The sequence below is a fragment of the Mytilus californianus genome, unplaced genomic scaffold (assembly GCF_021869535.1).
Source record: "Mytilus californianus isolate M0D057914Y unplaced genomic scaffold, xbMytCali1.0.p SCAF_8, whole genome shotgun sequence".
Taxonomy (NCBI): Eukaryota; Metazoa; Mollusca; class Bivalvia; order Mytilida; family Mytilidae; genus Mytilus; species Mytilus californianus.
The window spans coordinates 47,376,879-47,393,002 of NW_026262734.1; the positions used below are offsets into that span (position 1 = coordinate 47,376,879).

The 16,124-nt window shown below is 33.3% G+C and overlaps 1 protein-coding gene across 12 annotated transcripts in view; it reads left to right on the top strand.

Annotated features, from left to right (window-relative positions):
* Positions 1–16,124, top strand: part of LOC127712647 (uncharacterized) — a 70,851-nt gene that overhangs the window by 11,091 nt on the left and 43,636 nt on the right. For all 12 annotated transcript variants that reach the window (XM_052219203.1, XM_052219208.1, XM_052219207.1 and 9 more), the window contains exon 2: positions 609–1,911. In XM_052219203.1, the coding sequence (XP_052075163.1) occupies positions 1,111–1,911 (801 nt within the window). In that variant the 5' untranslated portion in view covers positions 609–1,110. The remainder of the gene's footprint in view (positions 1–608; positions 1,912–16,124) is intronic.

Below are 16,124 nucleotides of genomic sequence, written 5' to 3' on the forward strand. Positions count from 1 at the left end.
TGGGCTATTATTTCATATTCATATTGGTTACATCCTACGTAGAATTTACTGGTTTTTCAGAGAATTCGTTCATCGCCTATTTACATCCTACGTTAGTTTGCATGCTCGGTCATTCGTTCGGTACAACTACGGAATTACCAGGAAATTTGCACATAAAAGTTACAAAATTATCAGATGAAAGAAAAGTTTGTTATTTAGGTAAAATCTTATTAAATTTTAAAGGTATAAGAATTAAAAAAACAAACGATTTTTCTAGGGTGATCAAGGTTGTAAAACGATTTAAAATGAAAATAACACATTTCATTCAATTAAATCTGAAGTGTTATCATTACAATGTTTCAAAAATTTGTCATTGATATGCGATATTATTATGAAGTAATTGTAAATGTTTTCAACTAAAGTATAGGCTTATCTGTGACAGTGCAAAAGGATCGAAATTTACAAAAAAAAATGTATTTAAAGGAAACCAGAACTGTCAAACGGTGGTTTAAGTGGATATATGTTTACTTGTAAGATTAAGTATTTGTTGATACAAGACAATATCTGAATCTATGCACTCAAAAATATCAAGGTAATGTCATGACATATTATTTGTTTGTACATTGCAGGACATTAAACAAATAAAAAGATATACTCGAATAGTACGTCAAAGATTTGCGTTACGTAACCGTGGATTGGTTGGTCCGGAATACTCCATAACAAGTGAAAGGATATTAAACATATAATAAATTTTTGCCATCACCCCGTCCTGGATTGTCAGATATATTTACATTTAAATTGTAAATTGTTCAGCAATATGGGAATATTGAAGTAGTCGCAAACGTATTGCATGGTAAATGGATATGCCAGCTCTGTAAAGAGAAATATGAACTGTCTATCTCACTTGAACTGTGCAAATATAGTCAGAAGCCCTATCTAGAGAACAAACAGACACACAAAGAAACAGAATTTACAAAATTTATCCGATATTGTTTGATCAATGACAGTTGTAAATCTGCTTGACAAATCGATAATTAGAAATTTGTTATCTTTGTTTCGTTAATTCAAGATTTTGCCTAAGAGTAATTTATCTAAATACACATTGTTAATAATTTGAAACAAATCGCCGAGATGGAATCTATTTTGAAAACTAGTTGTTCAGAAAAGGTGAATTCAAGGGCAATCAGTCCTTTGAGAAGGTGCGAGAGTTCATTAGCAAGAATATTTCCAAACATGTCTGAAATGTTGTCACGAGAGGACAGAAACCAACTTTCTCGCTTAAATAAAGCAAAACGTCAACGCCTACGACCAAATCAAACTGTTTCCATAGATTCATCACCGATGATGATGCTTCCAAAAGCAAGAATCAGGAACGATTACAATCAGTTGAACAGACGAAAAATGAGTGTGATTTCGGCAGACGATACATCGGGCCTCCATCTTTCTACAATTTCAGGTTCTGCCATTGTTTCAAAATCCTTTTCCAAGTCTTCATTGCGAAATCATCATCACAGTAGTCGAAGTGATGTGGATAGTGGTATTGGTTCGATGAGAAGAAGTGTAACGTTCGATGAAATCAGCTTTGGACGATCATCGTTTAAATCAATAGACGATATCGACGCAATATCGGACTTTGACCAACAAGAAAGTAAGGAAAGGGACGATCATATATACGAGCCATTCCCTGAAGGCAGATACAATGAAATGCCTCAGTATGTGGACACATATAGTGATAATCAATTTACACCTCCCAAATTTTCAAAGAAGAAAAAACAAAAACGTGTTGTTCCTGCAACAAATCCGGACACCGAGGAAAATCACGAAGCAAATTGTCCTATATGCAGTGGATTTAATAATCAAACGGCGAGAATGCAGAAATATTTCGGTGGTGTTGACGAATTTTTCAAATGGTTTTGGTCAAGGTGGGGGAAGGTGAGTAATAAATTTTACACGGTATAAGAATATATATATCGCAACATATTTTGTTTAGAAATCGAAACTAAGTAGGTTGAGGCATTCAAACTAGGTATTCCATGGTAGTAAAAGGGGTAGTTGTACATCAACATGGTTGAAAACTTAAATATCACTTTTCAATGCATCTGTTTCTGACATACATATACATATAATAGCGTCAAATATATTAAATACACTATCTAGTGCGTTTTTATTTATTAAATGTTGTTTGTTTAACGTCCAGGGAGTGAATTTCTAATATACCTGTATTTTTTCATTTGTATTTCAAAAAAAGATATTCAAATTTCCTCATGGGGGTGCGCATTTGGTCGAACAGGATGTATAAACACGCGGAAACGCCCGGTCGGAATGGCAACGCTATATATACGGTCGCTGTCTCTAGTAGTGAGGATGTCACTCTTCCTCTGCATGTTAAAGAATCCATTTGGGAATAAATTTGAACTCTTAAAGGGGTCCGTCGATGGCTGAGGCATGGCAAAATGTCTGCCCCTATCCAAGATCCTCTCAATTCCCAGTGGCAGTCCAAATTTCCTGACGAACCACTCGCATGCAGAGTCTCAGTCTCGTCCTGAATATACCGGATATATTTACCACTGAACGTTAAGCAAACATCAATAAATCAATAATCAAGTTTGACATGGGCATACAAGTAAAGAAAATGCAACCAAATGCATAAATCTTTAATCGTATATGAACTTTCTATAGTTTTAAACAGGAAGTAAGAAATTCAAACAATTTTACAGTCCATATTTGGTTGTTACACATTGTAACCTAATACTGATAGAGTATCAGTTGCCTAATGGGGACAGGGGGCACTTGAGGTCATTTGTTGTGTTGCGTGTTTAATATTTTGTTTTATTTTGATGTGAATGTAAATGTCATCATTGTATTGTTGTTCATACATGTAATTGTTATGCCTTTGATCCTCTTATATGGGTGTCATTTGTGCTTAACAGAGTCATTTATTAAAAAAATACAGGCACTGAGTTTTGTCCCTGGAAAAAAAACTACCAATATATCTTAGTATGTATATAGATAATTGTGTTCAGAGACAAGTGCCCGTGTTTCAATGGTCAAATGGTTCTTGCACACAATAGGATTATACTAACAACAAAAAGCCGTACTATGTTATCAAATGGAAAAAGGCTTAGCAAATAATAAATATGTCCATGATGAACGAAACGAACAGTTTAAAATTGCCTTTAAATAAAGCTAATACTAACAATGACCACTGTCTTTTCCTCGATCTTGATATCTATATCATTAACGGGAAGCTTAATACAAAAATTTATGATAAAAGAGATGATTTTTCATTTCCTATCGTTAATTATCCATTTTTAGATGGAGACGTTCCCTTGTCACCATCTTATGGTGTTTATATATATCTCAACTTGTACGATTCGCTCGTGTATGTAACAACGTATAAGATTTTAGCGAGAGAAATTTATGTATTACTGAAAAATTATTACACCAGGGTTTTCGATATCATAAACTAGTCAAAACATTTACTAAATGTTATCATCGGTATATGGACATCATTCGTAAATATAAGTCAACATGCAGATATCTTATACGTTCGGATATTTCACATCCAATCTTTTATGGTAATATTCTTTACAAAGCACAAAAATGTCAGTATTCACCTCAAAAGCTAACAAAACCTTTAAACAGACTTATTAAGAAAGGATATAGTTACGATACTGTTGTCGGGTCATTAAAGATTGCATATTTTGGCTTTAATATTAATTCACTTATAGGGTCTTTGCATCGGAATTAAACACATTTATTCTAAAACCAGTTGTTGGCATGACACGGGTTATGTTCTTCTCATATATTTTATGACGGTATAATACTAAACCCCTAACAGGAGGGATTGTGCCTGATATTCATATGATGAAGACATAATCTTTTAATCAGTTTAATGGATGTCTGGAGCTGGCATGTCAGTAACTACTAGTAGTCTGTTGTTATTTATGTATTATTGTCATTTTCTTTATTTTCTTTTGTTTCCTATTCTGACATCGGACTCGGACTTCTCTTATACTGAGTTTTACTGTACGTACTGTTGTGCGTTTGTTTTTTCTACATTGGCTAGAGGTATAGATCTCAAAAAACATGTTTAACCCCGCCGCATTTTTGCGCCTGTCCCAAGTCAGGAGCCTTTGGCCTTTGTTAGTCTTGTATCATTTTTAATTTTAGTTTCCTGTGTATAAATTGGAATTTAGTATGACGTCCATTATCACTGAACTAGTATACATATTTGTTTAGGGGCCAGCTGAAGGACGTCTTCGGGTGCGGGAGTTTCTCGCTGCATTGAAGACCCATTGGTGGCCTCCGGCTGTTGTCTGCTCTATGGTCGGGTTGTTGTCTCTTTGACACATTCCCCATTTCCATTCTCAATTTTATTTAGAACTTGTAATTATTAGAAAAGAGTCCCAAGCAGACAATTGAATGAAAACTGTGCTGAGTTTAAAATATGGTTTTATTTAAAGGACAAGGTTCACTTTAGGCCAAATATGGCCTTGAAAGTCAACTTTATCATAAAATATCAAAACGGCCGTAGTTTGGTTCTTAAATGGATCTATTTCAAAAAGCCGTACTAGTAGGTTAAACAAATCTCTCCACTAGAGTATATTCCAGGCTTCAAAGTCAGCACTTTTTGGGGAGGATGATTTTGTGCATTTTTCGGACCAAGAAGCTCGAGTAAACCATTGGCCGCCACGTAGGTTCCAAAATGTTTTGTAGCCAAAAGTTACCGAAAATGATATTGAATCCCTAGACACAAAAACTTTCTGGATCAGGGGTGGCGGCCAAAGTTAAACCTATATGTTAAAAACGGTTCAGAATTATTGAAAATTAGACCAAAACTGACATTACAACACAAATAATGCATACTTGAGGGGCCATTTCTTCGTCATTTTAGTTATATCACAACTATTTCTATGTGAAATTTGCAGTATTTTGAAAACATCAAATTCTTTGGGCCAATTTTAAACCTTTGTGAACATACCCCTTTCCGAGAAGCGAACATATTATGGTAACAAACACAATATTAGCACGATCTTAAGTATTTTAAATATCAAGATGTTACTATTGTTCAGTGTAGACAAGACACTTCTCATTGCTCTTTAAATTGTCAGGTTTATCTATTTTAGAAGCATGTTAAGGGCTTCAATAATGTTTGATATGACGATTAAAGAAAATTAATGCCTTCATCAAACATTTCAAAATGATTGTTTGACTATACGGTAAAACTATTTACTTCCGTGTAATGACACGGCGTTTAAAACCTTAAAATTCAAACTCAAGACAAAGAACATCAATCGAACAATATAAAGATAAGTCCATTTTTTTAAATTACGTACTTATTTTTTTTCAAGTTAACCCTTTTCGGCAATTGGAAACAATTCCTAGGTGGGAAAGACTGTTTCCTGTTAGTTGAAAAGTTTTTTTTATGTACAACATAGTCTAATGTTTAGTCTGTAACTACAATTTATATCCAATGTTTTCCATGAATGATGCACAACATGTACTTACGAAGTCAAACTTGTAGATCAACTTAGATCCTGCACTATACATCGTTTTCAATCATTTTGTTTTTGTAATGACACAGACACAGTTTGCCCTACCTATAACTAGTGTCACTTTGTATGCATTGTCCGACATAAGCCTATAATGTGAAACTAGTTCTTAAACAGTTCTCGATACGTCCATTTGCTTAGTATACAGTATCCAGTTCAGATCGAGAACAAATGCATGTTCACCTCACTAGGACACCGTTTCAAAGCCGTCTTTAGTCCGTTTAAACCTGTTCGTAACTAGTTCTACTTCGTTCCCTATGCGTAGAAATCCGTTCTAATTAGTTACTAACTCAATTACATCGTTCACAGACAGTTTTAATTGTTCTGCCCACGTCCTCATCTCGTCTCAAAAATTAAATAAAACTAACATTCAACTTGCTAAAAACTGCAAGGTTATGCATGTTTGTGGGCATATAAGTAACAAAATGATAAATCAGTAAAAACAGGGCCTCTTTCAGTATACCAAACCTTATGTGTTATTACTGCAGACAACTTTTTTAGAACTTGTTATTTTGTTTTGATCGTATTTAGACGGAATAAAGACGCACTAAGGACTAATGAGGCCTAGTTGGGTCTCTGTGAGAATGGGATGGGATGAACGTGCTACAAACAGAATCCGTCTGTGTGCACATGTACATCCAATTGACGCCCGACCAAACCACGTCATATCACGTTCCTAGTACGTTCCAGGTACGGAAATTCCGTTCGTAGTACGTCCGTTTCGTTTTAACATTCCGTCCAAGGTAGGTAAATTCTAGAGAACAACTCCTGATCAAACCCGTCCACAAATTTCAAAGACCGACCGTAAAAAGTTGTTACTACGTTCACTCCGTCTACACAAAGTGTAACCCCATGACCCCGTACGGATACATTCTTCAGAACGTAGTGAGAATGAGTTCGAAGTGACGGGGCATAAAGATGAGACGGGATGACATCGCTTTTAAAATTGGTCCGATTTTAAATTATAAATCAATTTTTATATAAAAAGTGCACTACAGTTTAGGTGTGATTTTCAAGTATACATGTAGTTACGTTTATATTTGAAGAAAATACAACACGTGTGCGTGGGTTGGTTGCTCTCACTTATCTCCTGATTATTGTTTATCTATGCCATATAATTTATATTTCATGTACTTTCAAACACCCGTTTGTCAATTTAATGTTGAATAATATGTACCATATACTTTTTGTTTGAAGTCTCATTATGCCGACCTTAAGATTTGAGGATTGATATATGATTGTCTCAGTGGTAATTGATCGTCAATGTCGAGTGATTTTTGTCACATTGGAAAACAAAAGTGAATGGCACTAAATCGCATGTCTAATGTTTTATAATCTGTTCTAGATCTTGGTCATATGTATGCATGTAAGCTTTGAAAAGTTGTTATTTTTGGTGACTTGGCAACCGCAGGAGTTTTTGCAATCGGAATGAGATAATTATGACTTTTTTTTTTTTCTCTTTTTTGTTCTTAAGTTTATTATATTATGTAAGACTTTTGATAATATTCCAATAAAAACAAATAGGAATGCAATGTAGTTTTAAAATCAAACAAATAATTATAAATGGACAGGACAAAATAAATATTTTTTTAAAACTTCTCATATTTGATGGATGAAATGTTAAATATATTTACGAACTTTGAGATGGAAGATTTGGTTTAATATGTTTACTTGTCATTGGTTTGTGATTGGATTGATTCCCTTCATTAGTAGATACTTAGTCAGTCGTAAGCGGTTGAGCTTAGGAAGTACTTCTTTATCTCAAGCGGTTAAAGCGCTGCCTTGTAACACATAGGTCCCTGGTTCGAGTCCCGGTGGAGACAAAGTGATTTTGCAATGGAAATCATGCTTACAGGTTATACACCCCATTCAGTGAAATGACACACATATTGAATGAATCACTCGCTGTGACGTTGCGCACGTTGTTGGTACTACTTAGCGTTTCACGACGTTCCTCAAACTAAGGCGATTTCGACGATTTCAAAGAAAGTTTCAGGCGTTCAAGCATATTATTGATGATGTCAATTTACTGTTGTGAATTTGGTAACCGATTTCGGTTTGTCTGAAAAAAATGCATAAATTTACAAATAAAACTCAAAGTGGTCGTATAGATATTTTTTTAATGAAATTCATTTACAGGAGTTGTCAGTTTTTCCAGGCCATAATTGATAATTTTCCTTTCGGCAGCAGTTCGCATTAATGAATCCGATACAATAATGTCCAAATTTACACAGATTTATTTTTAATATAAATTAGATTTTGAATTCATATTCTCCTATTTTTTGCATATTTATTCCTTTTGTTGCATTTCTTCCCGTTTCCGTTTCTTTTCTATATTTTATCATTTCCCGATGCTTTCTTTGTCGCAAAATATTAAGGAAGTTAAACATTCGGGACTCATGTTTTAAATTTTCTCATTTCCGTATTTTTGTGGCATATCCTTTGTTTGTTATAATTGCCAGCAATGGGTTTTCTCTATTTTATTTTATTAACAAAAAAATATACATGTTACTTTTGACGATTTAAAACTTGCAGATAGACAATGTTCTTTATATAAAACAAATACGCTATAAAAAAAAACCCTAAGATCCCGATATTTTTTTTATATCGATCTCATTTGGTCAACATTTGAATTTAAACTTAAACTATTCCTTTCTCATACATTGGTTGTATTGTAATTTATACATGCATTTTTATTTTCATTCGAATTAAACTGGAAACAAATAATTACGATATAAAATTAAAAACCAGAGCATGACATCAATTACGTTTTGCGAACGTTGGGACAAAACGGCTATACTTTTTGAAACGATCTAAAAACCTTGTTGCCTAACGAAAAAATATTAAACACTATATTGTTTAAGAAGAAAAACAGAAAAACCTTTACCGCCAAGTTTTATTTATTATGATCTAACTATGCTTATTTGATAGACAGCTGGTTAAAACCTCAATTTTAAAGAAAATACAGCGTTTAATTCGTTGGGACAAGATGGCTATACTTTTTGAAGTCATTGCAATAGAAACTATACGCATGGTTTCCGGCAAAAAAATATCATGAACCAGGAGAAAAGTAAAAAAACTTTCAAAATATAATGAATATTTTTTCTCTCAGCTTTTTCAATTTCACGGTATAAATGCGCAAACCCGAAATATACTTACGTTGCATACTGTTGGACATTTTTCAGACCGTTTACAAAAATAACATTTTCCGGATTACGGTTTCAGTGATATTGATTTTGCTTTAACACGCGAATAATTATAACAATAGCAATATTATTCTTAAGTTTTACGATGATCAGAGAAAAAATACCGTAGGAGAGAAACGGAACTCTGGTCTTTTGCACACAAAATGAAACGTTGGACATTACGTTTTTGCGTAAAAATGGGATACTTAAGTGTTATAATTCCTGGTATTTTAAATTTCGGTTCCTTTTTTTCTTTAATATCAAGTCAAATGGAACGAATTCAATCAGAAATCACTATATTTTTATCGAACTGACCCGTCTACGTTTTTATTTTAATGCTAATCTATAGCAACATGGAATTGGTACCAACATCGTGCGCAACGTCTGTGTAAAATCAAAAAGAATAATAAAAATCAAATGATATTTAATAATAAAAAACACTTATATCTAAACAACATCAACAACCGTAACATTTTTTTTTAAATCTTAATTTTGTTTAATATACAGATCGCAAACCCTTGGCCCAAAAGATAATACATACACGGGATTTGAATTTGCAGAGTAAATCTATTGGCTAGCTAACACTATTTTTGGAGACATTTTTGTGTTATATCTATTTATTACTAGAATTGTCCATACCTAATGTGCAAGTGCTGATATTTAATGTTGTTTCATAAAAGTTGAGAATTAAAAATGGGAAAATGGAACTACTCTCCCTTGTACAATTTAGTTTTGTAATATACCAATGTTAAGGGTCTTGTCGTTTTTAAGAAAACACGCTTCCAGTTTCTGGTAATTTGGTCCCATTGTTAAACCATTCCACAAAATAGTTTTACTGCTAAAATTTACGGGCACCAGTTTTGGTTGATTTGTTTGGCTGTAAAAGTTATGTATTAAATTGAATCTCAGATCATTTGAATTTGTGATCACATAGGTTTGAAAAGAATATGATGAAATAATGATTGTAAGTTCATTTTTGAACTTTGATACTGGCTTTTCGGTCAAAAACCGTTACTCAGTACTCAACAGTACAAAATTTGGACTAAAAAAAAATATTCAAGAATTTTGATTGGTGAAATTCCGAGTCTGAATCACCTTGTCTGAATCTGCTGTTGAATGCATTTTGATAAAAATAATTGCAAATTTTACATGTCTTGTCAAATTTTGCATCAAAGGACATTGCCTACCAAAATCGATTAACTTTTGTCTAAAAGACAAGGCATATAGTAGCTTTAATTTACTTCCAACGTAATGTTTCTTTTGATTAATTATTAGGCATTGGTTGTGATACCGTTATATTCTTCTCTAGGTATAACGTAGCTCACTGCTTTTAAACAAAATGGTAACTCTTTCTTTGAGTTCTGCAAGTTGATAAAAATATATGAATTGTCGGATTTCAGACTTTGTAATGTGTTTTATTAGAGTATTGTACGCAGTACTTTAAAAATACCTTTGTAAATAACGTATTTAATAACGATGCCCGACATTCATGTGTAAATATTGTCTTTTTGTATGAGCGTTGTCTTGAAGATGGGACATGATATATATATATATTGACAGTATATTATTCCCAGCTTGACATGTTATAAGTTTTGTATTATTTGCGGTTTTATCGAGTCTTTTTTAAAAGTTAAATCCTGACAATTGTAGTTCTCCGCCTTGTGTTTAAAATGTTGCATTATATCAAAGAAAAGTTAGTACAATGTTTATGCAAAATGATTTCTTGCATCAAAAGCATATTATATGAAATCAATACTCTACGAATAATTTCCTGCATGTTTATCGTTAAAAGATTGTTGTGGCGTCAGCATACGGCATCAGTCGTGTTTCCGATTTTAAGAATAAATGCATCATTTATCTGATACTGAAATATGCATAAAATTAAATCGAATTGTTCACGTTGATTAATCAAATATTAAAAAATATAGACTAAATAGTCACGTTATATAATTGAATTCACTTAAAGCTGTACATCATTTGTTCATTAAATATTTCAGCTGACTACATTTATTTGCAATGTGTACACATTGTACATGTATCTATACATTGTACATATACAAAAATGTATCTATACATTGTATATGTATCTTGGTAGTTAAACTGTTTTGTTTCCGCCTACATCAAGTCTCGCTGGCTTCACCAAGTCACACTATCTGGATCCCGTGTTATTAGTCAGTTGTATTTAGTTTGTTTGGACGTCAGTTTCTCGGAGTAGTCGGGTTGGTGATTGGTGTCTTTTGTACTGTTCAGTAGTATGGACTACGGGAGTGTTAACGGCCTTGCCTACCCACGAGCGTCTCGCACGGTCGGCAAAGTATTTTAGATAACTTATGTTTACCTTTTTATGTTTTACTTAACGTGTTCCAAATAGTTCATCGCCTCGATGGTCTCATGCTAGCGTGTTCATGGGCTCGAACCCCGGCTCAGCGCGTCAGTCTAGTACAAAGCATGGTAAATATTCATATATACATTGACATGTTTTCGTCCTGAATATGCATATTGATTTGCTGCTGGACGTTAAGCAGCCATCCATCATCATCATCCAAATAGTTCATAATTATTTTTTTTTACTATTACATGTATGCACACTCTGATAGATTTCCATTTTGTAAGATGTCTATATCAAAGAAGACATACATATACATTAGGGGAACTAGTTTAACCCCATCACATTCTATATGTGCTTGTCTCAAGTCAGGAGCCTGTAATTCCGTGGTGGTCGTTTGTTGCTGTACATCATATTTGTTTTTCATTCATTAATTTGTACATGATATATCAGGCCGTCAGTTTTCATGTTTGAATTGTTTTACATATGTCATTTCGGGGCCTTTTATAGTTGACTATGCGGTATGGGTTTTGCTCATGGTTGTTGACCGTGCGATGACCTATAGTTATTAATTTCTATGTCATTTGGTTTCTTGTGGAGAGTTGTCTCATTGAAAATCATACCATATCTTCTTATTTTTATATATATCAATATATTTCTTTTAACACATTCTGGCAACCATTAAGTTTCGACAGTTGAAAAGCAATAACTGCAAAATATCTATAGAAAATTGCATAAAACTTGTAAAATATGCACTATTTCATAGAAAAATGTACAATAATACTGAAGAACTTTTGATCTTTTTATATTTAAGAAATAAAAAGGTTCCAACATAGTATATTATGTTGGAAACAGCATTGGACAAATTATCATGCCTACCATGCTTACGAATGAACTCTGCATGGTGATTACACTCCCATTTATTTTTACGTAACTTAGTAAATTCGGCAAACTTCCGTTATGGTGTTGACACAAAGTCTCATTTTTTATATCAACCTATTCGTATATTTACTAACATACGCTATGTGCTAATAAATTCTCTTGATGTTCCTCAGCGCCGAGATTGGTGTCAATATTTTGATTTTTAGCTGTTTTTCAACTGATGAAGAAAATAGTATTCTTTCGTATTGGTACAGAAATATATTTTAGGGAAAAGAAAAAGGTTCACACCATTATATGAAAGCTCCAATAATGTTCACACCATTATATGAAAGCTCCAATAATGTTCACACCATTATATGAAAGCTCCAATAATATGCTTTCGTTGCATTTCATCTAGTTTATTTCATCCACCTTAGTTTTTTGTTTTCTCCTTTTTTAACTCACCTGGCCCAAAAGGGCTAAGTGAGCTTTTCTCATCACTTGGCGTCCGTTGTCCGTCCGTCGTCGTCGTCCGTTAACTTTTACAAAAATCTTCTCCAGGTCCTCTGAAACTACTGGACCAAGTTAAACCAAACTTGGCCTTAATCATCCTTAGGGTATTTAGTTTTAAAAATATATCCGATGACCCCGCCCATCAACCAAGATGGCCGCCATTGCTAAAAATAAAACATGGGGTAAAATGCAGTTTTTGGCTTATATCTCTGAAACAAAAGCATTTAGAGCAAATCAGACAGGGTAAAATTATTCACCAGGTCAAGATCTATCTGCCTTGAAATTTTCAGACGCATCAAACAACCCGTTGTTGGGTTGCTGCCCTGAATGGGTAATTTTAGGGAAATTTTGCAGTTTTTGAATATTATAATAGATAGAGATAAACTGTAAACAGCAAAATTATTCAGCAAAGTCAGATCTACAAATAAGTCAAACATTACCAAAATTGTCAATTGACCCCATAAAGAGTTAATGCCCTTTAAATTCATTTTTTCACAATTTTTCCTAAATTTTTGTAATCTTTTACAAAAATCTTAACCTCTGAAACTACTGGGCTAAGTTCATTATAAATAGAGATAACTGTAAACAGCAAGCACATAGACCGAGGTGAGTGACGCAGGCTCTTTAGAGCCTCTAGTTAAATTATTTCTCAAAGTACAATATAATCAAACTTATATGTATGTATGTATGTATGTATGTATGTATGTATGTATGTATGTATGTATGTATGTATGTATGTATGTATGTATGTATGTATGTATGTATGTATGTATGTACGTATGTACGTATGTACGTATGTATGTATGTATTCTTCTTCTTCTTATTGTTATCCAATTGACAGTTTATGTATTCATAATTTTGTATGTCGTCATTGTTTGGTGATAGATTAAAATAAGCAATTATGATGCTTGTTTCTGGATCAGTGTTGGATTAGGGTGGGTTCGTAGAGGGCGTATGATTAGAAAATAAATGTTTAGCATAAAATCGTCCAAAAATTGTTTTTCCTCGCTACGATCGGCGGTATTTTTCAATGTTCGGGAATAATGCTCACACCTATCAAAAAATCCCTAAACCGCCCTTTTGACCTCATTTGTTTGTAATGTATAATCCAATATAGCAGATTATTTTTTTTTTTTCATTTAATAAAAATATTGCTTAAACCAAAATCTTCACAAATATTATTTAGATTTTTAAATATTAAAGTTTTGGTGCGACTCTGAATGTGAAACAAACACAGGAGTGAGGAGGGAGGAGTGTCCATACATGTACCTCGTTGAATAATTCACACGTTATTATAGATTGATTATTTCACTTTTTGTGTATACATTTGATTTGATCTCGGTCGTGATTAATGAATTATGTCAGTTCTACAAAAATATTTACTCGATATCATACTTATAAAAACACATCCCTTTTATTGACCCCTGTTTTAGCCTTTAATTACAACATAGTTACATGTACGAGACACGTCTCAGTGATAAAATAACTTTGTCAAAGGTACGGGTAATCAGATTGGAATAAATAACTGTTGTCGTCAAAACCAAATGAAAGTATTTTTCAAAGCATAACACAAATATTTATATTCGATCTCAAATTATGCAATTTTTTACTAATTCCTTGACTCAGACACCTAGGGTTAAGGTTTTTGAACGGGTTTCGACTATTTTTAGATCCTTTCTCCGTATTTGCTCTCATAGTCTCAAATATGCTTGCTTCGAAATTGATGAAATATTTTTCATCTTTATCGTTATACATAATCAATAATTGATTGATTGTTTGTTGTTTAACGTCCAGTGGCAAATATGTCATGCATGTTCAGGACAAGAACAAATTAACAATAAATGCTAAGATAGGAGGGTCTGTGGGGGGGGGGGGGGGGGGTTCTTTCATTTCTGTATTCTTAATTTTTTTAGGCCATTTTTATTTATACTTTTTGCCAATTATTCTCTATTCTTAATATTTTAGCACCTTATTATTCTCTTTTCTTTATTTTTTTTTTTTTTTTTTTGTTTATTTTTCTCTATTCTTAATATTTTTTGCCCATTATTCTCTATTCTATAAACCCCCATCCACACCCTCAGGTCATGTATTCAGTATAAAGATAAGGAGATGAGGTATGATTGCCTATGAGACAACTATCCACCAAAGTTCAAATTAAGTGGATGTAAGCAATTATAGGCAACCGTACGGCCTTCAACAATGAGAAAAATCCATACCGTATAGTCGGCTACAAAAGGCCCCGACATGTAAAAATATGAAACAATTCAATTGAGAAAACTAACGGCCTAATTTATAACAAAACAATTATCGAAAAACGAATATGACAGACATGAACCAACGACAACCACTGAACTACAGGCTACTGACTTGGGACAGGCACATAATGTGACGGGGTTAAACATGTTTGTGAGCGCTCAACCCTCCCTCTAACCTGGGACAGTGGTGTAACAGCACATCATAAGAACACACTTTAAACATCGGTTGAAAAAGGCTTAACTCATCAGATCGATACAAAGCAGAAAAACAACAAACATAAACACAAATCGGACGTGGTAGGGTATTTATCCATCCCTCATCCCTAACATCAAAAAGGACACAAAGTATAGATATGAGAGTACTCGCAGTTACTGACAGCTAGTGCAAAGCCAAAATAAAGGTATCGACAGATTGTAGTACCGTTAAAGTGCATAATGTGTATAACAAAACTATTAGTATGGTTCTATTTTACTGATAACAAAATCAATATTTATACCAATAAAAACAATATTCAAAGATGTTGTTACATTGTTGAATTGGTAACCTTATAGAATAAGGGTCGTTTGGGATGAAGTTCGGGGAATTAAGACTGCCACTCGAAAATGAGGGTATATTGGAAATGGACAAACAATTACCTTCCAACAGGCCACCTACGTGCAGAATGTGCGTGTCATTCTCTTAAATGGACGCTCCATTTAGGCAGGAGTTTTACTATTCCCCAGTCACTCTTGGGGTCATAAATAGTTGAAGACTGAACATGGAGCAACTATCTTATGTGCATAATATAATATGTAACTATGTTGATTATTTCAACAGCATTATCAGTTATACGTCATCATTGTCAACATAAAAAAAAATAGCAAGATACCTGCAGACTTAAATTCATCAGAATAGCTCTAAAACTAAGATTGGTACATTCTGTGTCATAAAAGAAGCATTGGCGATTAGAATTCATACTTGTTTCATTCATGTTATATCAAAATTAACTTTAGCTGTAAATAATTAGTGGACATTTGAAACTCTCTCAATCTTGATTAATTTCATCTCGGTATGAGGTCTTTTCCATTTCCCACTACTTATAATTTGATATCTGGAACGAAATCTGAAATTATTTCAAAGTTTTAAATTGACCAATTAAGATGTCAACTTTATCAAGTTTGTCATTTAAACGTGTTTCTGGAGGTTATCTGAGTAAGTTTTTGTGTACATAAGTTGATAGATTACAATTATTAAAAAGTGTGGAAAGTAAAGTTCAATAAAAATCTTTGTAAATTAAAAAAAAATCGGACGCAATATCATTAAGGTCGTCTATCTTGTGTATTTAAATGATATTTCACGGTAAACTGTTGTTTGTAATTGGTAATGACTTTCTGTTTGAAGGATGTTGAGCAAAGAAATTTATCAACGTACATTAGAGTAAATCAAATGTGTTAGGACCTTTTTTTTTAC